General features: G+C 34.0%; 1 protein-coding gene across 2 annotated transcripts in view; it reads right to left on the minus strand.

Annotated features, from left to right (window-relative positions):
• LOC124360004 (E3 ubiquitin-protein ligase HERC2) overlaps window positions 1-24845 on the minus strand; it is a 154667-nt gene that overhangs the window by 16731 nt on the left and 113091 nt on the right. For both annotated transcript variants that reach the window (XM_046813229.1, XM_046813230.1), the window contains exons 61-79: window positions 23579-23744; window positions 21589-21765; window positions 20223-20372; window positions 18960-19202; window positions 17343-17563; window positions 16330-16485; window positions 15545-15660; window positions 14296-14507; window positions 12386-12480; window positions 11754-11860; window positions 11295-11472; window positions 8336-8485; window positions 7053-7156; window positions 6323-6429; window positions 5425-5552; window positions 4359-4637; window positions 3524-3731; window positions 2087-2281; window positions 199-333 (exon numbers count right to left, since the gene is read on the minus strand). In XM_046813229.1, the coding sequence (XP_046669185.1) occupies window positions 199-333; window positions 2087-2281; window positions 3524-3731; window positions 4359-4637; window positions 5425-5552; window positions 6323-6429; window positions 7053-7156; window positions 8336-8485; window positions 11295-11472; window positions 11754-11860; window positions 12386-12480; window positions 14296-14507; window positions 15545-15660; window positions 16330-16485; window positions 17343-17563; window positions 18960-19202; window positions 20223-20372; window positions 21589-21765; window positions 23579-23744 (3127 nt within the window). The remainder of the gene's footprint in view (window positions 1-198; window positions 334-2086; window positions 2282-3523; window positions 3732-4358; window positions 4638-5424; window positions 5553-6322; window positions 6430-7052; window positions 7157-8335; window positions 8486-11294; window positions 11473-11753; window positions 11861-12385; window positions 12481-14295; window positions 14508-15544; window positions 15661-16329; window positions 16486-17342; window positions 17564-18959; window positions 19203-20222; window positions 20373-21588; window positions 21766-23578; window positions 23745-24845) is intronic.

The raw sequence follows: 24845 nt of genomic DNA on the forward strand, positions 1-24845 counted from the left end.
AATTTAATACACACATTTAGTTTTCACTAAAATTCATAATTAATTATTTATTAACAATAACTAACGTTCAAAACAGTGTTACTGATGATGAATAATTTTAAAGGTTAACAGAATTGCAAAAATGCCATTTTATAAAATACCTTTTAATAATTACTCTGAGAAGGATAATACTAACACGAGAGTTGACTAGTACCTCACCTGGAACATAGTCTCTGTCGATCTCCTGCAGGTCAGATGGAGTGAGAGCTATTCCTGCCAGTTGCTTCCACACCGGCTCAGCCAGGTTCAGGCTCAAGGGACTACCAGTGCGTATTGCTATGCCCATCAGTATACCTGCGCACACCAGACACATGTGCATTGTTAGAACGTGTACACAAATAGATAACATATCCTTATTCTGCAATAAACCCTTACGAAAACGATATCCAATATACACTTGTTCAGAAAAAGAAAACCTATTAAACTAAATTAACCATTTCATACAATAAATTTGACATAATCTATCCTTCATCATACAATCAATTAAATCTCTAATCATAACTTAAAAGTAAAAAATATAATAAAAATAGAAAACATCACTGACAGTCATGTATGAAAATCAATACAAAATAAAAAAGATTGTGGCACTGAATTGGCAATCTAGCAACTGTTTAAATAGACAGGGGTTGCAATTTGAAAAATTAAAGTTACCCCCTTCTACCCCCCTTTGGAAATAGGGGTACAATTTTTGTTACTCTCAAAAAATCCAAAAAATTAATTTAATAAGTCTGGTGAAGGTTGTACATTGATATCTCAATCCGTTTGGAATATATCCAGGCATATCAGGACTTAATTTACACCCTTAGATGTAAGGAGTTGTCTGCCCATAACTTTTGCTAGGTTCATCATAGAGATTTTTTTTCATGTTATTGTTTTTCTTTTGAATTTAACTTTCAAACGACATGTCACAAGATAGGGGTTACAATTTGACCCCTCTCTTTTCCCCTTTGAAAAAGGGGAGAGAAATATTTTTATCCTTCAAAAAGTCAAAAAAAGTATTTTAATAGGTATGGTGAATATTTTACATCATTTTAACAGATCGGTTAATAAAAAGTTGTATTTTCTTTAAATAAACAATACGTTGATAAGATTTATACATTTGAATTAAAAAAAGCTGTAATTTTCACGTATTTTTAAAGTCAAACTTTTGCAGTTGAAATGTTATATTCCGTTTGAGACAAAGAAACAGTCACATTATTTCCGGATCCATATAGTAAACAAAATAAGGTTTAATATTGGATAAACATTTAATTCTGTGTATATTTTACAACATAACATGGTACATTTTTGTAGAAAAAACAACAATGTGAAATTGGCCTAAGGTTATCAGAATATTAATTGGTAAAAAAATATGTTTCATTGGGTCAAAATATTAGTAATTTAGTTTTTTACAAGAAAACGGCCACTTCAAACCAATCAACTAAGTAATAATTGAGCCTAGATGCATTTAACTGCATCAAGAATTTAACTGAATTCAAATACTGTATTTCGTTTTATTTTAAGAATGACACACAAGAGCACCAATACAGAAGATGAACAATAATTTAAGTTTGGATTTTTGTAGCCCCAGATTTAAACATTGCAAATAAATTAGACCCATAACGTTTAAAGTTGAAGAAGAACTTCTACAGACTAATTCAATAAGTACAGGAGAACAATGTATAATGATTTCCTTTTCTGCAATAAATGAAAAGATGATGGTACGATAGCATTCAATTGAATTTACAAGCTGTAAACAAAAATCTCTACACATTGTTCTGTGCACACACACACACACACACACACACACGCGCGCACACACACACACACACACACACACACACACACACACACACACACACACTACATAACAGGGAGATTAGTCGCTTCCATAAACCATTAAAATAGCAAACAAGCTAAGGATTATTCTACTGGTAAATGGGATCAAAAAATAAAGATTGGAATAGACTCTAACTGCAAAAATGTTTTAGATAACTGATCATATTATGCTATGAAAATACTACCCCTTACTCGGATAGTAATGATGCAGCAGCGGTTTATTACTCACCCAAGAACTTGAACATCGTAAGGTGCAGGGAGCTGGCGGCCGATGGGTTGAGCAGGAAGCAGTCCCTGTTGGTGCCGGTGTCGTCCCTACCATTAGGAGTGGGGATGAGGAGCGGCAAGGAACCGTTCTGTAGCTCGTCACACATCTCTGCGATACTCTCACTGTAACCTCCCCCACAGTCATCCACGCTCTCACCTGTGTAACAACAATACCAGTCAGTTACAGTCGTAGGCAGTAGTCTTGCAAGAGCTCTAGTTCTTCCTTTTGAATATATTCTGAGTGAGAATAAACCTGGCTGAAACATACTAATAAGATACAAAAGCATCAATCTGGTAATGAGATATTTTTGTTTCCCCTCCTCATCCCCTCTACTTCTGAATCTCTTCCAAGGCCCATTATGCTGAATAGCCTCTTGAGATTACGATTTGGAGAAGTCTATTGAAATTAATTCAGATCAATAATGGTGGGTTAACTCAAGAATACGTATCATATGGCATCCTGTAGCAGATCCTCAATGACAACTGTTATATGCTTGCTTGAAGTAATGAAATAATATTTCATTAGAAGAAAAAAAACTAGAATAAATAACTCTAAGGAAGGAACAGTCAACACAATCAAGCCTAAAGAATTGTAAACAACACTCAGTTGTTAAGATAGATGATATTTAGGATGTAAAGCAATACTCAGCTATTATTCTACAGTTTTAAAACTGTCTATAATATTGGAGATCGCAAATAAATGTTATAAATTAGCTGTTTGAAATTCAGTGGTCTTCAGTTAAATCTTATTGGACTATCAATTTGTTGGAAAAGCCTCCAACTAGACCCTGTAATATTCAGTTAATCTGGTATTTATAGAATCAAACAAATTAGGAAAGTATATAAAAAATATTTTTCATTTAATAATAACTGGAAATGGTACTTATTTTATGACTTGCAAGAGGTTTCGTGTTGGGAGAGAAATCAAGACATTCTTACAGTGCACAAGTTGATCTTACAGTGAACGAGAAGTTTTAGTAACAGGCAAGAGCTGCATCAGTGCGAGTGCCAGATTGCAGCTGTATCCTTTTTTGTTATTATTAGGTTCTTCTCCCACATGACATCCTTCCTAAATGTAACTACCAAACACAAAATTGTTAGTTTGTAATACATTTTAATGTAATCATCCATAATAAAATGCTCCTAGTGTTTTGAAGATTAATCTAATTATTCACCACAAATAAATCAACCCTTAAGAAAAACAGAATTAAATACCATATTGTGAGCCAGATGCGACTCATAAATTTTGTTGTATTCAGAACTTTTGTTCAGGATGCACTATTAACATATTTGGTATCAATCTAAAGCTCATACACTCTAGATGTGGATTTGAAAGCTTCACTCTCTTTGAGAGAAACTCATTGCATAAACAGAGGACAAGAAGTAAGTGAGAACTGACCGACAAACTTGACTTTCCAGACGCGGTGAGGAAGGAACAGGGCTTCCTGCGTGAGGAACTGCACCTTGCCTAGCATCTGGCCGAAGACTGACTTGATGCCATCGGGTCCAGCCAACCCTCCCTTGCTGCGAGAGCGCTTCACCTGAATCCTGTTCAGCTCGATAACTGGGCCGTGCTGCCGGTCTCTCACCATCGTGGCTTGAACCACCTGTTGGCACACAACGATAAGCTACAATAATTAACTATAAGCCTGTCACGATAGGTGTGCTATTTTTCTTGCCTCTATGAAGCCCAAAGGGAAAATTGCTGATGTAGTTTTAAGCTATACTTATTATTGTACATTACAGGTTGTAAGAATTTTAAATGTTTTATTTTTAGTTAATAATGTGTTGGATAAATTTTATAATTAATATTTTAAAAATGAAACGAAAATAATGTAATAAAATGAACTAACACAATCATAACTCAAATTTAAGAAATTAGTAGAATTTTTAACACATACACACAGAAAAGAACATAAATATACAAACAAATCCACTATACATATATTTGAACATAATTGAACCCTTTTCCCACTGTTCGTATATAGAACGATAACATTCCTGTGACATCAGCCAGAGTTTGCATACTGTCATAGTGACAACCTTAAGCTTATGTATGAGCTAATGAACCAGAGATACATGTCTCCATTCATAGTGGTGATCAGCTGCTGTACAAGCATCTTGTAATTTATAGACCAAGGCCTATCTCTGTTCTAAAAACAATTTGACAGAAAGAGAAAAGGATAGGGTGAATTTTGGAAAACAATCGTTAGTAGAGGTATAAAAGACTGTACCTTGCGGAAGGTGATCTCCTTGACCATGTATACTAGGAAGCCTCGAAGGGAGTCTAGACTTACATCCCCAGTGAGGGGGAACATGGTCACCGAGGGACACAGCAGATCACTGAAGTGTAGCAACAACACGAGTCGGTTGCGTATAAGTGCAGGGGGTAACTCCTTCAGCACATCGTACTCCATCGGTACCCGAGTCGGCACAGTGGAAGCGAATGGCTTGTCTGTGCTCCACGCCAGCGTGTGAGCCGAACCGCATGCCACCCGTGTCATCTTCTTACCCTGAACAATTAACTGGTTAAAGACAATTGAGACTCCTTTATGAAGAATTAAAAGCTATAATTTTTAAAACTAGTCTTACATTGCCATAATTATCTCTTATTCATTCAGTTAATTTTCATTCATAAATTAATAAGATATCTAATCTTCAACTCATAACACATCTTTATATTTGATAGCAAATAATTTGATAGGCTTATAAATGGTTTTCATTTCATATTGTCACAGAATTTACTGTATTCAGGTCATTCATGATACAAAAGTACCACTGTTTATTACACTTAAACAATCTTTAAGGATATTAAAACAATATTTTGGAAATAATACAATAATTTGTTAACCAATTTCTTTTCTTGATTTTGCATAACAAAATTGACAGCCTTATGTATCCTTCATCAAGGCACATACAAAAAGTGACAAGAGTAATTATAATAACTACCGTACTTAATCCATGAGCGAGAATATTTCCAACATTAAATGTAATTATTATAAAGTAATCTTAGCAATGAAAAATTCAGAATAAACTTTGAATGAAATATAAGATAAGCAGAAACACAAACTGTAATTTCTTTTCTACATTTTCTACATAATGTAATTTTTTTAAGGCCGGGAAACAACTTGGTTATATTTAAAAGTATTTTTAACTTTTGGGATAAGTTTATCAAGGACTGGAACATGGAGAGTACCTAAGGATAAAACAAACTACAGGAAAAATTAAGTTTTAACAGAGTTTACAAAACGGTGTTGATAATTAAGGTATAGTTTGGGTGTAATCTCATACAACACTCACCTGTAAAGCAACTATAAGTCTGGGCCTCATGATAGCGGTGGTGGTACCGTCTCCCAGCTGACCCTCATCATTGTCTCCCCAAGTGAACACTTCTCCTTGGTCCGTACAGGCCACACAGTGCAGAGAACCTGGATATCACGTCAATACATTAGCCTTACCTCAGTTTATTAATCTGGGTAATAATTTACATCTCAATACGACTTTGTATTTCAATGTACTTATACTTTTACTTTACAGATTTCTTTTCTAGGACTAAGAATCTTGTACAAACTAGTTATACTACAAATGATTCAGATATTGGACTTAAAAGATCAAAATCTGAGATCCTACTACTCAGTCTTCAAACTTATAAAATTCTTTGATATAGTATTTTTTAATATTTGTCATTAAGGTTAATTTTTCACAAGAATGAAAGTATAGTCATATAAAATGCTATTAATTCTTTAATTCTCACCTAAGGCTCACAAGTTTTATTGCATTGTTCCATGTTTTTATGTCTTACCAAATATAATCTAACAATATATTGAAAATAAATAAATGTATAACTAAATAATAATTTGTATTAGTGTTTAACCAACAAGTTTAGTATAAATAGTTTTCTTCTGAAATAATTAAAGTCCTAATTTTGAATTAAAAGATTTGGTTATTTTTCTAATGTTAAATTGGTTGAGTGTGATCTGATAAAACATTATTTTATTTATCAATCCATTAGAAGACATATTGAGTACATCAACACTTTTTAAAGGCTTAAGATTTGTAAAATTACACTTAGCATACCATAAAGTAAAATTTTTTTATTAACTACAGCATGGAATTTGTGTTTCATGTATTGTCAGATAAATGATTACCTGACACTCTGTTAAAATTAAATAACGAAAAAGAAAGAATTGAAACTAACCAGTGGCAATACTTATGACTTTCTTCCCTTGCAGGGCTGCCACCTTTCTTGGTCTTCTCACATGATCGTCTGTACCGTGGCCTAGTCGGTGATAGTCTCCCTTGCCCCTGGAACATTACTTCAAGTGAGAAAAGTAGAAACGAGCAAAGACTAATTTTGCTACTTAAGTTAAATAAATAGAAAAACTTATATAAACAGATAAACTTAGTTCAATCATTTTCAGAATTTTGATAAATTTGGGGCTTTAAAAATAAGTCCCCTTGGCAGTTACCCGTGGCCTTGGTTGCAACTTAATTTTGAAAACAAGGACAACATGAGCATATTCTTTTAAAATGGCATTCAAAACAGTCCCGAAATAAGTAATAGTCACTGAAAGATATTCCAATCCATTTTTGATCCATTTTGAAATCGGAGAATGGAACTGTTTATCGCAATTACCTTGAAATTTTCTCTAATTTCTCTTTAATATTTCATGTAATTTTATTGAATAGCTCCAACAAATTTAGTAACAATTGAACTATTTCAGGCCAGCGTGAAGATATCCTAAGTGTAAAGGGAGGCTAAAGTCGAAGTCCTTAGCTTTTGGAAATAGGAATAGGCCTATATATTGACCAGGGACGTTAAGAATGTCCGTGTAAAATTTCAGTACTCCTGGCCCAGTAGTTTTTACGTGATTAAGTAACACACACACAAAGACAACAAACACAAATAATGCAGAGTTGATGCTGACCAGGTGTAGACCGCACCAGATCTGGTGAGAGCTACAGAGAACTGGGACCCACACTCAACCTTGACCACTCCGAGACCAGCCAGCGACTCTATCTTCATTGGCACCTGAACAGAGAGACACTGAGTGAGTACAGGATGAGAGTTCCTAAAATATATTACACAATAATTAAATGTAACACCAGGACTACTATGTTAGTTAAAAAATTAAAGTGGGATATTTTTATTTTTATTTACCCGTCAAGATGTTAGATGTCTTGTCATAACAGTAATGAGATAAATGTTTTGTAGATCTCCATATGCTGCATAGTCTTGTTGCTATCTTTATGACCCTTAAAAATAGTTATAAATAAATATTCCAGCAACTACAGAAATTAAGAATCCAAAATTTAACATGGATTCTGTGAACTAGTTGGGTAATGACTAGCTGTCGTTGCCAACTCTCGATTCACAAAAATTAATCCTTTGTGGACAGATGCAGACATACATGCTTTTTATAAATGGAAATTGTGCTTGTAACGACGGTTAGCGGATATATCAGCTTGCAGTTATATTCTTCACGGACAGTTTGCATATATATCAGCAAAATCGGACTAACAAAAAATATTTCTAATGTAAAACTGTTTTAAACCATATTTATTAGAAGCAATTTATGAAAAATAATTAAAATCTCACAAAACACGAATTTAATGATTTGTGTCATGCCTTGGCAATACTGCAGTTTTATATACAAGCAAGCCCTTTTTGGCATAAAACTGTCAAAAAAATCATTTGGTGTAAATTTAATATCACACACTAAAATATATCAGAAAAACAGGTTTTTATTAAAAAATGTGAAAAAGACGTACTTTGCTAATTTTTGGCCATCCGTAAAGGGTTAAGATTTTAAATAAGTAATACAAAAATGTTAAGTAAGTTTACCAAAGAAGTAAAACTAATTAGTAATTGAGTGCTTCAATAACAAATTACAAAAATAAGTGAGTTTTATAAAACTGAGAATTCTCTTGAATATTCATTTGAATTTATTACAAGGAGATGGGTCCTGCATAAATATTGTATTCAGGCTAGAAGGATTAGTATAAGCTTTTTCCATTAAAAAGATAACTTATAAAGAAAAAAATGTGAACACAATAGATATTAAAGATTTTACCCTTTAAAGTTCTTTCAGATTAAGGAATTCTGTTGAACTAAAGTACCAATTTCCAGTTTGAAGCTAAATATTTAACAAAAATTTTATCTCCACATTGACTAATCCTCAGAAGACTCTGAGCAGTCATCACTCCTCACCTTGCAGCCATCGGAGCCACCTCGGCCCAGCTTGCCATAGTCTCCATCGCCCCAGGACCACACGCTGTCATCGTCTGTGATGGCCAAAGTCTGGGCGTCTCCGCTGCCACATGCCACATCCACCACACTGTATCCCAGCAGAGCCTCCACCTGTGATGTGTGCACATTTTTCCGATTTTACCCAATCAAATTTTCATAGTACAGCTGTGGATTACAATCTCTGATACAAGTTAATCAGACGAAGTTTTCACAAGAAAATGTATCGTAAATCTATTTTGCTAACATTTATTTTATTTATTTATTCATTTATTTATTACATGAACAATAAGAACAGTAATTTGTCAAGTTACAATAAGTAGAATTAAGGAGATGTGTTCATTAATTCCAGGAACTCTTCTATCTTGTACACAGGATTCTTCAACAGGAATTCTTTAAGCAAGCTCTTCAGTCTGTTGCCAGTCAGGTTCCGGAGGTGGTCTGGAAGGAGGTTTTTCAGTTTTTGGCCTACGTATGGCGGTTTTTTTTTCTCAAAGAGGGCTGTTCTATGTTGGGATAGGACAAATCTAGAGGCATGGCGTGTGGGGTAGCTGTGAAGGTCCATGTGAGTCTGCAGGTTTAGTGGGTCTGCATATAAAATGGCTCCATAGACTTTGTAGTACAAGTACTCTCTTTAGATTTCCCGAGGAGCTTCCCCAGATTGTAAGACCATATCTAATATGAGATTCTACTAGAGCGTAGTATGCCATTTTTGCAGCTTCCTGAGTGCCAACCCATTTAATGCGTTTAACAACATAGACACCAGTGCTGATTTTATTGCAGATGTTATTTACATGGTTTGCCCATGTGAGTCCATTATCTAGAGTTATTCCTAGAAACTTAATCTGATCAGCCACTGTTATATTGGGGATACTAGTGGGTAGAATTTTTTTTCTGCTAAAATGTACTTGTATTGTCTTGTCAGGGTTTATTGCTAAATCATTTTGTTTACTGTAGGCTATGGCTTTTTGAAGAGATGCAACAGAGTTGTCGTACAATTCTTGAGCTGTGTCATTTCTTGAAAGGAGGGTTGTATCGTCTGCATACATTATGCAGCTGGTACTGTAGTTGTGAATTAGAGCTGGGAAGTCGTTAGTCAACAAAATGAATAGAATGGGTCCCAGCATGGATCCCTGAGGAACTCCTCTTGTCATTGGTTTAGGATCTGATCTGAACATGGTAGTAACGCCAGCTGTAGTATGTTGGATGTCTACAACTTGGGATCTCTCTTTAAGGTAGCTGACAAACCATTTGTTTTCTAAGCCTCTTACTCCTAAAGTTATAAGTTTTTTAGAGATCAGCTCATGGCCCAAACAGTCGAAAGCCTTGCTGTAGTCTAAAAATAAGGCTGTTACAAATTGTCCTTCATCTATGCTGTCGATTATAGACTCAACAAGGCTTATGATGGCAGAAATAGTTGATTTTCCTTTTTGGAATCCATGCTGACAGTCAGTAATTAAGGCTTGATTTTTTAGATGGGTCATTAACCTGTTTAGTACTATTGTTTCTATAATTTTTGAAAAAGTTGAAATTAATGATATGGGCCTGTAATTTTTTGGGTTGGTTTTTGGTCCTTTTTTATACTTTGGATATACCTTGGAGACTTTCAGTTTGGTTGGAAACTACCCTAATGAGAAAGATTTATTTATTATGGATGTGAGAGGGGTGGTTAATTCTTCTGCACAGTGTTTTACGGTTTTTGATGAGAATTCGTCTATGCCACTGGATGGTTTGTTTTTCAAGCTATGTATGACTTTATTTACTTCTTTGCATGTTGTGGAAGTCAGATGAAACGATTGTGTTAAAGGAGTGTTTAAAGGGTTTTGATCCTCTTCCAGTCTGCAGCCTCCCAATTGTTGATTGTTCTGTTGAACTGTTACTTCTGCTATCTGAGTAAAGTAAGTGTTGAATTGTTCAGCTACCTGAATAGGATTGTCAACAACTGTATTGTTGATGTTGAGCTTAGGGCAGTTTTGACTAGGTTGTTTGGCATTTCTTTCTGTGTTTATAAGATCCCATACAGCTTTTGACTTATTGTTAGAGGTAATTATTTTCTGTGCATTAGCATTTTGCTGTAATGTCCTTAGGGTGATGTCATACGTCTTTTTTATGTTTACCATTGTTGCTTTGTCTTGTGCCTTTCCAGTTAATTCATAGGTTTTCAGGGCCCGTAAGTAGGCAGCTTTGATCTCAGCTGATTCTCGGTCTTAGTAGTCAATAGGCTTGCTTTTTATTTTATTTTTGTTCTTCCTTTGTGGGCAAGATATGTCCAAGGCAGTTCGCAATGCTCCTTCGAAAGTGTTAAGGCTGATTCACATATTATATAATATTATATTATAAATATAAATTATCATTGTAAGTAGTGCAACTGTAATTATTGGTCATGATATTGTAAAAAAGAAATCACTGTGTCATACCACTTTGAGAAAATAATTATTTATAACTGATTTGATCTAAACTTTAAAATATAACTCAAACCATGATTTTAAAATTGAGTAAAAACAGCTGTGGTATTGAGAATTCAGGTATCAAGTTTCAGTAATGAGCCATCATTAATTAAAAGTTTGACAATAAAAATGCTGTGTGTCGTCAAACATCGCTGTACTAGTCTGCTACACGGTTCATCTCATTCTTACATCACTCTCACCCGTACACATATTTACTTCACTCAGTAGTATATCAGTCACAGAAACTGAAGTTTGGTTTATACATGACTGATCATCATAATACTGTATTGGAAACAATTTAATTTTTTGTTCACTACATTTTTACTAAAGTAATGACAATAAATAATTGTACGATAGACATTTTGATAAATCGTTAGTCAACTATTCATTTAATTTGAGCTATTGCACTCCTCGTAGAGCTGGATAAGAGAAAAGACATCAATTGAAAGAGACAATTTTCTCTGTTGTGGACTCACCAGTTTAGGCACGAATCTGTCCTCTGTGTCTCCATGGCCCAGCCTGCCGTACCTGCCCTTACCCCACGTGTAGAGCTCTCCGTGCACTGTGACAGCTGCGCTGTGTGAGCCCCCACAGGCAATGTTCACGATCTCCTTGCCCCGCAGTGCCTCTATCAGTGTGGGACGGTCACACATCCTGGCAAACCACAATGTCAAATAAGTTTCCTTGTTTTATAACAGATTGTTTGTTTTCGGTTATGGTTCCAACAAAATGAGGTGATAAGAAACTAGAAATAGCAAAATATTAATAGCTTAGGTTTTAAGGTGTCGATAATAATACTGTTCTTTATAGATACAATAGAATTTCATTTCTCTACGTCCTTCCAGTAATTTAACTCAAAACAATTCCCACAAAATAACCTGCTAAATATTTTTTATTTTCTAAGTAGTACTTATTGAAGGAGTAGTGTAACTTACGCTTTGTTGCCGTGTCCCAGTTTTCCATCATCTCCTTCACCCCATGAGTAGACCTCTCCATCAAACGTGAGAGCCATACAGTGTTTGCCCCCAGAGTTGACAGCCACCTAGGTCAGGAAAATATAAACTCATGGAGATAGTGTAGGTCTGTTAAGCTAAGTATACAATAAAAACTGATTTGGCACTTTTTGACAAGTCACTTTCTGGAATAAATGTATCTGTAAGATTGATGATATTGTGAGAGGCAGAGGTGCAAAACTTTAACTATGGTATGTACCTTGTTTGACATTCTAAAAGGCCACAATAGAAAGTAGGAAGATAAAGAAGAAGCAAAGCAATAAAATTTTAAAAAGTACAAAGTTAGCTTCATTTACATTTGACTAACAGAAAGAACTGTGAAGTATGTAGCAGTTTGTTGATACAGCTTAAAGTTACAGTTCATTGTTATATATATTTTAACAATTTCCTGAACAAATCTTTGGTTGACTGATCTGACCTAAAAGCTACCTGACACCTTTTTAAGTAACTACATGAGACGCTCAGGTAATTTACGTGTACCCTATGAATCCTTTGACCCAACATTTTGAAAAACCAATGATGCTCCAAAGAATAGTCCTATATCTGATAGTTACCTTCTTGATGAAGACATTCTCCAAAGAATCAATGAGAGTAGGGGTGGTGACAGTGTCTGTGTTACCCAACCCTAGTCTGCCTCCAGCTCCATAACCTGGAAAATAGTTACGGGGAATTAACTATCTAGAAACAATTTCACACTCAACCTCCATGTATAATCGACACAGTGGTTATCTACAATTAAAGGCAGTTAATTTGCAATACATCTGCAAATAAGGTCTGGTTCCTAAGTGCAGTGTCCAATGCTGATAGTCACTAACACAGCAATGTGTAAGCAACACCAATGCAACACTTAAAAACAGTGAAAACAATTCAATTTGAACGTCTTATTCACAGACTCTTTTGCATCTCTTCAGAGGGATGTGGACTCAGATTCCAGTCTGTGACAATATTAGATTTCAAATGCTGTACTATGTGGAAGGTGAAATAGAGTAAAACTCAGCATTCACATTGAATCAACCCTTCCCACCATAGCTACATCATGTTTACTTTAAAAAATCAACAAGTGTCAGTATTTTTAAAACTGGCTGCTAAAATTCTTTCACCACACAACTTCAAATGATATAATTATTGATTATACAATTCATAATACAACTCAAAAGTTATTATAATGTGATCTACACTGGCATACCAGCTGATGACATGAAAACGTATCCAACAATTAACAGTTGTAAAGTAAAAAAAAAAAAACATATGTCTGTTTAAAAGCTTTCTATACTGGGTGATTCCGATAAGTGCAGAGTTTTTCAAGGGTTGATAGAAGATATGAATACAAACATTTTTTGTCCAATACACATGAGGTTGGAATGTTTCGTTTAGAGAAAATTGAGAATTTGTGAAACATTTCCTTGTAAGCAACACAATCCCTCTGAGATTTGGCCAAAAAACTCAAAGCTGCTGAAACAAAACTTTATTTCCTTTGTAATAACGCATAAAAAAAACCACATAATGTGAATAAGAATGTAAAAAAAATTACATTACACAAAATGTTCACAATTTTTCCAATTTGTGGCGATGCAAAGCTGTGCTCTTCGTAAAAACTATTTTTTGTTAGCATGAAATGGTTTTTTTTTTCAATATTGCCTTATTTGCTATGTCATATACCATGTAATATTCAGGGTAATATATATATATATATATATATATATATATATATATATATATATATAATAATGGGAAAAACTTTAACATCAATCAAACTGTGTTTGCTACAACTTAAATGGTTACAAACAGTAATATTATGGGATATGTTAAAGAAAATATCAATTTGAATCAACCATGGTTGTTTTCAAAATTTGCAATAACCGAAAAATAAAAATATTTCTTCTTTACTATACAGTATGAAATTAAGTGTTTACATTAGGAGTGAATTACAACCATTTTTGAGCACTCCTAACAAATTTGAAGTTTTTGATAAATTAGTTGTTGTATCCGGAAGGTCATGCTAATTTATTTGTGTTTTACAAGAGAAACTAAAAAAAACCAAGAAGCGGGGGAACTGAAAAGAGTATCCAGCAATATGGATATTTGCTCTATTTTTAGCACTTGTTTGCCCAGGTTGCAGAGGAGAATGTACAACAACAACAAAAACTGTTTCTTCAGCTCAAAGAATATGGAGAAAATTTGTAAGAACATCCAAGGATCACCAATGTTTATTATGCATCATTTATTGGTCTGATTAAATAACTTGAACAAAATATTTCCATTGTTGCTCCACAATGAAATTATTTCACATCACAAAATCACACCACTTATGCTTCTGGAGTTGCAGCGACAATATAAAAGGTGGCAGAATTCCAATGTAAGCTAAATCTGCCCTATTATTTTTTTTAGATTTGATTCTACATTATGACTTATTACAAAAGGATTACAACAAGAAAGAGAAAAAAATTATTAGGGATACACTTACCAGTGGCGTAGACTTTGCCATCAGAAGTGACAGCTAGTAGTGTCTGCTCTCCCCCCACAATCTGGACAGGCCTCAGAGCTGACAGTGCCTCGCACAGTGCTGGCACCTTCACCTTGGCCCCCTCCACCCCTCCCAGCTGTCCTCGGTGGTTGTGTCCCCAGCCGTAGATCGTGTTGGTTCCTCCCCATGATAGACTCCAGTCCTCCGGTTGTCTGCAACACAAAGAGCTTCATCTTAACACTCCAAAACCACATTGATGTTCAGCTGATTCAAACGCAATTTCCTCAACAAGCTTCATTGTGGTTTTTCACAGCACATTTTTTCCTTGTACTCCTGATCATACCAACTGGACAATCACCTTTCTTAAAAATATAATTCCTTTTATTGGCAGCACCTCCAATTCAGATAACAGAGCCTGATACTTTTATTCACAGTCCTTTGAAGCAGCAAAAATAAAACAGGTTTCTTTTATAAACTTACAGTATTTTTTGCCATCTTTTCATGCTACTAGACACTTATTCTTATGCTAAATGCTTAAAAATGTTTGTGTTACAATTAAAACAGATAGTTCTGCTTTGCAATAATTTATTGAAGTACAAATTAACGTGTGGTAAGTTGAAGATTTAAAATGTTGTGTATTATAACCCCAGTTACCGAAATAATGAGGGTGGGCAGCCATCTTGAATAACCAATTTTTCGGTTAAACCAATTACATAAAAAATCAATATTTATTTTTTATAAATATTTTTGCATGGAAATTATTACATTAATTGTAATGACGAATGAATTTTCAGTTGCATTCCCATAACAGGCAACAAACAACTAGTTCTGTTCAACCCGCATATTCTCTCCAACTATTTTTTTTATTCCATTCTTTATTTTATGTTATCTTTGCTTAGTGATTCTAGTTTTCAGCCAATTTACTAAATTAATCAGTGTGTATATCACTCTTGTGTAATTGACTAAGAGTTAGAAATCTCTAATTGCATTTATTGATTATTGATTGATTTTTTTAAAATATTTACGTGATGCTTTCTTTTTCTATTATGACCAAAATTGTTAATTTGGAGAATGCTAATTTATTATACTTCAGTAAGCTGACCATTATTGTAGAAAGTGAACTATTAACAGATATTGTATAATATTTAGGCTCGTGTAAGCTTGAAAAGGAAAAGTCACAATTAAACACCCTTAATTAAAAATTATATAACAATCAATGAAGGCAAGTTTCACTGGACAAACCACACACCTGTTAACCCACAGCAGCAGCTGCTCGTCATGTTCGGGCTTGAATAGTTCGTGGTTCTCGTGGTCATTCTTGTGGTCTCCACTGCGGGTTGCCACTTCAGAAATTTCCTTTTGGACCTGCATCAGAACAGAGAGAAATTAACTCCTGCTCTTGCCATGGGTGGAGAAAATTTCCAAAGAATAAGAGATATCTGTCTCAACAGGAGTACCTCAAGGTTCAGTCTTGAAATTCACCAATAATTGAACATTATGAGTGTTATTACAATTTAGTTTCAAAATGGATTTTTAATTTCCATGATGAAGAATGAACCAAATTTTTACTTTGCAATTCCACAAAGATTTGCAAAAATTATTTGTATTATCAAAATTTCCACATCAGACATCGTGGGTAGTTTTGTACAAAGTGACAACTGAAAAAGCTCAGTTATTGTAAATTTTGTAATCACTACAAACCTAACTGTTAATTGGTGATCAAAAAGCAAGATATAGAGATAAGTGGTTGAATTTCTTGAACTGGTAAGAAAGTTTACTCCCACTTTTATGAAAAGTAACTTAATGTAGTGGAACTTTTTATACCAAAAAGAAATTACAATGTTTACTTAACTAGCCAAAACCCTAAATAGAGTTTTATACCCTTCAAATGTATACTGAATTTGGTTTTTATGGGTGCAGCTGTTAAGAAATTAATGTGAGGAATCAATATTGCCCCATGGCCTGTATGGCAAGACATTTACAAGGCTATGAACATAATACACCGTACCTTACAGCTAAATAACTGGCAACTACCTCTAGGCAGAAGGTCTGTGGAAGAGGCGTCCTGTGTATCAGTGATGATGCCACTCTCATGGCCAGACAGTAGCGTCTAAACCACATCCACTTCTTGTTGTCAGCACAACAGGTGAGAGAGTCCAGGCTAAGATCACAGGCCAGAGCTACCAGAGCCTGCATCATCATATCACTGTATACAACTCATCCAAAATTGCTTGTACAAGAGAGTCCAAAGAGGGTGCTTGGAAAACTGTTACATAACTAATTTAAAACTTCTATATAAGATAATTACAAGTAGAGGTATGTTAATTCAATCCTCAATAATTTTAAAATCCACTCAATTCAAACACATTCAGAAAGACAATAAATCAAGAAATAATCAATATAAATTTTAATGAATTACAACAGTTTGTTAACTAAAGATGGTAAAAATAAATATTAAAGAAAAGTTAACAATATTTTAATTGAAATTTGGGCTCTTTTATTATTTTTGATAATGAGAATAAGACACTTTTTAATACTGAGAATGAGACAGATACGACTTTGAGGGCTCATAATATTGCTGTTAAACAATATTATCGAATGCTGACAAATACCTAAGGAAACATACAAATTTCTATTGTTTAAAACCAATTTCCAGTCGACAATAAACACACAGAGGCAGTAGACAATAAATTTTTAACAATATTCTTTGAAATTTTGTGTGATTAAATTGATTATTCTGAAAATTGTGTGATATGAAAAGGGTTCTTTTCTATATTATATTTAGAACAAACGGATTTTACCTATTGTGTTATCTTCACAAGCTAGAACCTTTTTTTAAAAAACTTTAGACAAAATTTAATCCAACTGAACTTCTGAGGACTTAGTGGACTAGAGTATATTATGTAAAAAAATTAAACAATTAAATTGAGAGATTTACTATTTTTAGGATGAGTACACTGTATAAATCAAAGTTTGTAACAGTTTATGAAAATACTTTTAAAACATTTCCATTGGTTTGGTGGCAAGAATAAAGAAAAAAATCATACCTTGAAAAAGGGACTGTGCATGAGCTGCCTACCAGCCTTGACAGAGGGTTCCTCATATTCATACTGTCTGAGCAGAGCCTGGGGTAGTCCCCTCAGTAGACTGGACAGGGCAGAGTCCACCTGGTCCGTGTGTAGGAAAGAAGGCAGATCTAACAGTTTGCCGAGATCGGAGCACAAAACCTCTCGCAGAGTCTCCAGGCACCACATGCGCTCTGACGATCCTGTCAAACATTTAAAACTGTTATGGTGCACCTCAAGGTGCAGTTTTACGACCATTTCAATTCCAAAACATGGCTCATACTTGAATGTTACCTTCACAAAACTTTTATTATCAAAAATAAACTTTAAACAAATAAGACATCCAGTGATATAGTACAAAGAGATGAACCTAAGCAAAAAACTTACAGGATACCAACATATTCAGTACTAGCAAAGACTTGCTCTCTAAACGTACAAGTAAATTTTTACTATGGAAACATTTCTTGTATATATGTACTTTTACTGAGTCCTCCAAAGATGAAATAAATAAATCTTACACCTTCAAATTAACAGTTTTGCTACTAAGACATTTGGTACCAGCATGAGAAATTCCAGTTTTTAGTAATGAAACATTCATTTGATCATAAAACCGCCTGAAAAGTTTAAAGAATTACTTAGGGAAATTATTTTTTAATAATGAAAATAATGTATAAAGCCACCTTTTACAGTAAATTAAGAAATTTTATTATATTGTCAAATTGTATATGAGAAACGGATATAATTTGTCTTACATTTTTATATAAAGTACCATATTATTTAAACAAATCAAGTATAAACAAGAGAGCCTTCACACAACTTTTCCAACCAGGAATTACCATCAGTGTGAACAGTCACATAGCAGCCTATCTCATATTACAATTATCACAAAATATCAGTCATTTGTATTCTTATAGACATCATTTAAAAAATAATTTTGCAAAATTTGGTGTATTTATTGAAAGTTTTATGAAATTTGATTTTTTATTACAATGTTTAAGATTTTTGCCTAGGTAGATATACCCTGATTTGGTCCTGTATCCAGTTTCAAAGGAAATACATAGACAAAAACAAAAAACACAAATAAAACAGAATATAAATGTTGAAATTACCGGACATGTACAACCTAACCAAACCAATTCAATCCACTAGAGTAGACAATGATGAATAGTAAAACAAAACAACACATCAGCTGCAGATGTGATGTAATAGCTGGTGCTAAAAATATGTTTTCCAAGTAGAGATAAAAAAAATTTAAACACATTTAAGTGAAAGAAAATATTAATTTGATTTGGTACAAAGATTTGGTATACTGGAAATACAAGTTACAACATTAACACAATATAAATTCTAATATAACAAAATAAACTACGGAGAGTCATAGATAATTGCTTTGGTACTCACAAAACACTGGTGACTATATATAAATCTCCTTATCCTCACAGGGTCAATTACACTGATTTTATATTTCTTACCCTTATCAAAATGATTTAAATTAATAATGTAATTGTAAAGTTTCATTTTAGAACTTAAATTTCATTTACATAAGACTTCATGCTATACTGCTGGCCATCATGATTTTAATTACTCGCTATAACTTACCTAGCGAGCTGAGCTGGGAGCAGGAGGCGAGGGCTGCAGCCAATCGTGTGATTAGGGAACGGTGAGGCGCAAGTGTGAGGCAAGGTTCCAGCAGAGACATGACTAGTTCCACACTAGGTTTAGAAAGCATGTCTCTGTCCGAGCCCGTGGGACCGTCATGGTTAGTGATAGGGTACACTGTGAACCGCCAGCCCCACCCGTTCACTGATCCATCACTCGAGAACTTCCACCGTAATTCATCTCCTGTAAGAGAAAAATTCGTAGACATTGTTATCTTAGTCATACAGTATCATATGTGTTTGGAGGAGAGAAAGGTAAACTAATGCCCTCAATGCTATTCTCACATATATCCACAAAAGAATACCTATGTGTTCTTATATTCTGAAAAGAACCTCCTAGTAAAAGGTTCACACATCAATGAAAGAATTTAACTCAATAAGAGCTTAAATATTACTGCTTTACCATCTTCCCTTGGAATACCGGTTTTTTATAAGCTTGTTATGGTCAACTTTTGATGCTGCATGTAACACGGTGACTGTAGCTTTTATCCTAATTAGATTGTGACAAAGGACTGGTTGTTTGGTACTAAAGATGTACAGCATAATCCCAAAACAATTCGTGAAAAAAGCAAAGATCTGTGTGCACGCGTCAGTGACCTGTGGTTCCAGCGTAGAATAATTTTCATCTCACAAAGGTGACAAGTATCTTTGATCAACCATTAAGGTAACAGTACAATACTGAGGTCAATACTATCATCTTTTCAGAGTAAATGATCACTTAATGTAGGATCTGGCAGTCTCAGAGTTCAGGATCAATTAGTGTAATAACTAGCCATCTTAGTGCATGGCCACTTAGTGTAGAACTTTACCATATCCAAGTGGATGATCATTTAGTGTAGAATTTAGCCATTCCAGAGTGAATGATGACTTAGTGTATGATCCGGCCATACAGTTTGGGTCGTTTGGATTTGCATGACTACTTGGGGGAATTCTGATGAATTCTATGAGGCAACAATATGATGTTTCATACCATATGCCTATATATACGTTATGACATTTGCATCTGTTTTCAATTACATCATTGTGATGAGAAAACATTATGTGCAATAAATGTTGTTTATTATTTGCCAAAAAATAAAACTGTGAAGGAGTGAGTGAGAGAGAGTTAAATATATTGTTCCTTGATATTTCCTGCATTTTCCCAAGCAATACAGGAACCTTTGGTGTTCATTAGTTCTTTTGGTGACAATCAAAATCAACAAACCGTGTATAATTGCAGGTGAACACCAATCGCTCCAGTCTCGACCTGATTTGACACAGATGGTCTTCCCGCTGCCGTCCATGATACAGAGAGGGTCGTGTCTGCGTTCTGTGGAACATTGTCGATCAAATTCCACTCGCAGGACCAGAGCTCCTACAATCAATAACAGTTTCGTTCATTATCTGCTAATATAAGCACAACCTTTTAAATTTAGTACAAAAAAAGGACTGGTCAAGTGGGCTACTTGGATGTATACAATCACATCCATGGAGCAGCCAAGCTCGTCATCCCTTGACTCAGTTATCGCATATTAACCACTTTATCCACAATGATATGCCATTACCACCATAGGTTCATGTTAGCTCCAAGGTGAGTAGAACAACAATTACTGGTTATAAACCAAAATCACAAACAGGCATAACAGTAATATTTTTATAACTAAATAATTCTTATATACAATATAAATATTTTTCACATGAATAACACGTTCACGACAATGCCTTTTTTCCGGACTTTTTAATTTGCCATAGAATTTTTCAATAATAATGACAAAAAACCATGATGGTTTTTTTTAATGTTAAATATCTAAGTGTAATGAGAAAGGTATGTAGGTTTCGCCATTTTGGACAAAAGAATTATTTTATTATGTTTTTTTTTTTAATTTTTCTCAGTGTACCCCAAGGTGTAACTAAAAAAAATTAATTTACCTTAAAAATTAAGAATTTGTGCACCCGGCGGGTACACGATAGTCTGAGATATTTATTTAAGCACGGGATTAATTTTAAAAACCACCAAAACAAGCAAAAAATACAAACGCAATAAGGAAATGAATAACAACGTGTACTCCATCGGGCGCACGATGCACATTAGGAAAGCTCGGTATGAAAGATTGGGTACACGCGATCTCATAACACCACAATCCATTGTCTGACCTGCTCCGACATATTATATGCTGTGTAATATTTATAAACTTGTAATTATTGTAAATAATTATCATTTAGGAGAATGTACTTTTTTATTCTAAATCATTCTGATGGATGATTGGATAGTACATAAAATAGTAGTACCTAAATAGCCTGCCAACCACAAAGAAAACCGTTTACAAAATTTAAGCCAAGGGCTGTTAAAATACAAAGTTTAGAGAATTGTTATTCCTTGAAGGTTTCATGTTGTTGGGAATTCAGAATAATTATGATAAAAACTTTGGTGTAGTTAATAGATTTTAACATATTTTTAGTGCCATAGATAAGGATTTGAGAAAGAAGTATAACTAACATGCAAAATATATTAATTTAAGAGTTTTACTAATGCAATAAAATAACAATTTTCTCAGTGTCACACAGTTTAAGAATTCAATACATTAAAGTACCTGGTATCTTGACATGTCCGCTCAGCGCAATATCGTCTATGTACGGGTGAGAGCTCTCCTGTATAACTGGTATGGGGGTGGCGTTGATGTTGTTGTTGTTGAGGGCAACATCTTCCAGTTCAGTGATGCACAGCTCCAGCAACATCCCGGCTACTGATGTGAGAGAGGTCGCCATGCCTGCAGTCCAAGTACAGATTATTGTTCAATGTTTGAGACTTGATCAGTAATTGAACAGTCAGAAGCAACCTTATTTAATAAGGAAAAAATATTAGTATTATGTTTTCCTGGTACTGTATAAAGACATAAGTTTTTCGACTGTATTCAAATTTAAACTTGTTTAACTATTACATGTAATTATATTATTTGTTTGTATTAGTTGGTTTAGTAAAAAGCTTTATAAAAAATTATGGTTGCCTGTAAAGTCGGTTTTACGGGTGAAGATTTTACGTGACAACGTCTTTTTCTCGGTAGAATATTTATTGATATGAATATTATTAAATTGCACAATAGGAACAAGGAATTGAATGAAAATAAGAATTGCACAAATTTTAACTATAGAAATATATTTTGTTTACTAAAACATTGTACATAATTTGAAATTAATTAAAATTTGTTATTGTAAATGGTAAAGTTGAATAAAACATTTACTAAAATTGGAATTTGAAATTCTTGCTAAACACAGTTAAATTCTAACTCCGCGCGTGGTGATTGGTCGGTTTAGTTCGTTTGTTTGGTCGCACTGTTATGACAGGTTAGAGGTTATAATTTGTTATTTTAAATGTTTGACTAGCAATACGCGCTGTTTCTTCTCAATCGACTGAATTACGATTGATTGCAGAGTGATTTAAACTAATAATTTACTTAACACTATCAACATTTGTCAATAGTATGACATAACCTATAAACTCAGTTTCTCAACTTTTGTGTCAATCTAACAATTAATCAATCAATCATAGTTTACGATAATGAAATATCAGTGTGCAATTATTTACCTTTATTGTTGTAGTTGTTGTAAATGACGAATCTAAGCACTCCACATTTTCACGAATAAACATAGTTATCTGCTTTATCCCGTGCGGCGGACCCACAGTTATCTGCTTTATCCCGTGCGGATCCCGTGCGGTGGACCCACTGGACGGGCATCGTAACGTTACCGGGCGTTACACTTTTTAATGAGTGACTCCGAGCCGCAACCTAATTTAAGACGTTGTCACGTCAAAATAAATAGTTTAACCTGATTTTGTAGTTTATTTTTTGGGGAAAAAAAAACAAAAGTGTAAATCGCTCACAGGGTATTCTATATATTTTGTGTTGTAAAGAGAAGAGGGAGCTTTGGTCCTCAAAACTAAAATGATGTAATCAAGAAAATACTGATTTTCTGAGCATGGGAGGGACAGAACAATAAAAAGAAACCCAATTATTTTCAATAGATTGGTTTCTTGAGGATTTAGAAAAATCTTTTATGGACAGTGTCAATGTGAAAATTTTTCAATCAATGGTTAATTAATGAAATAACTATAATTATCTAATAACAAAATATTTTGATAAGATTTTTTGAGCTCCATAGATTTTGTTTCCACAACAGACACTAGGTTATATAGGAAAAAATCAACCAGTATTAGGAATTAATAATCGGAATAAATAATTTCAGCAATTTTTATTTTATTCATTTTGGGGTATAAATCCAATGTCAACTCAATGCCAAAAAGTTGTAAGAGCCAAACATTAAAAGGATAAATAACCCTACTATAAACCTACAAACTGAACCTAACATATGAAATAAAATACTTTAACACGGTCATCTTTCATTTAGAGATAACAATCCAAATTATAATGTTTTCTACATCTCTGGCCTGATTAACCCATTATTTTTTATAAAAATTTTATGAGCAAATGAAAATTTAGTAGGTGTACAACAAGTAAAACTCATGTAATAATGTATTATCTACACACTGCCACGATTTATACAGAATTCAGACTAAATACTTACTGACGAGAACACTTGCAATGGTCTCCTTGGCAGCAGGGCCAACTCTCTTGGCCACGGCCAGCTTCAGCAGGTCTACCAACATGCGAGCATCATTCAGACCCAGCAGAGATGTAAAATCGTCAAGTGTTGATACCGGTTTCGATGAAGCCTCTCCCAGTCCTAGAGCCTGCAAAATTTTGGTAGGCGGTCAAACTTTCAAGTGGTGGCACACAAAAGAAAATATGCCAACTCACCCAATCCATCACAGTATACTGTTGACCAAAGGTGTCTAACAATTATTTAATACAACTTCAGGGATTTTTTTAAGGTCCCAACAACTCATTTTTCTTGCCAGCTTCATTTGCAGTGGTGCATTACTAGCTTGCCAGATGACCTATTAATCTTAATTATTTAATACATTGATCATGACAGACACAACAAGCTCTACTTGCGGCTGCCTTCCATCAGTACATGTATCACGTTACAGTAAAGGTTTTAAAAAGTGTGTTTGCTACCAAATAATGTTGCCATTAAAATCTTTTTATAAATATAAAAAATATTAAATTACATTAAAATACAAAACCAATATTTAATACATATTATTGTGAGGCCTTTCGATATCCAAGATACCTTCATCAGACACATCACAAAATAAATACAAAAAGTAAATTTGATTATTAATAATAGTTAACATATGTGATTTAATAATAATTTGTCTTGGGTGGCGTAGTGTGTAAATATAATTAAATTATTACTGGTATTATACTATATAAATTTTGAATGTTATTTTTGTAATTTTCGTTTTAGTAATATTGAATTTTGAATTGGTCCATCTTCTTGATTTAATAGATCTTCTGTGTTTGTTTGATTTATGTAATATGACTCCCATGCATTTAAATATTTTGGAGTGTTAACATGTTTTAATAGTTTTAAGTTTTTCTGTGATATAGTAAGTCCGGTATTGATGCAGTGGTGTGCGACGGCATACCTGATGAAGGTATCTTGGATATCGAAAGGCCTCACAATAATATGTATTAAATATTGGGTTTTGTATTTTAATGTAATTTAACAGTGACCAATATAAGCTCCATCTACAGCATAAAAAATATTATTGATATATAAGGACAAATAGTATTCTGTGAAAGGATGTAAAGTAGTGTGTAAATTGTCTGAGCGCTAGTGAAGCCTATCACTCGAGGGGCTGGAACAATTTCATATCTGTCCGTCTGTCTGTGTGATATCTAGAAAACAAACTTACCTACAGACTTGAAAGTTTGCATGAAGCTTC

The sequence above is a fragment of the Homalodisca vitripennis genome, chromosome 4, assembly GCF_021130785.1.
Source record: "Homalodisca vitripennis isolate AUS2020 chromosome 4, UT_GWSS_2.1, whole genome shotgun sequence".
Lineage (NCBI taxonomy): Eukaryota > Metazoa > Arthropoda > Insecta > Hemiptera > Cicadellidae > Homalodisca > Homalodisca vitripennis.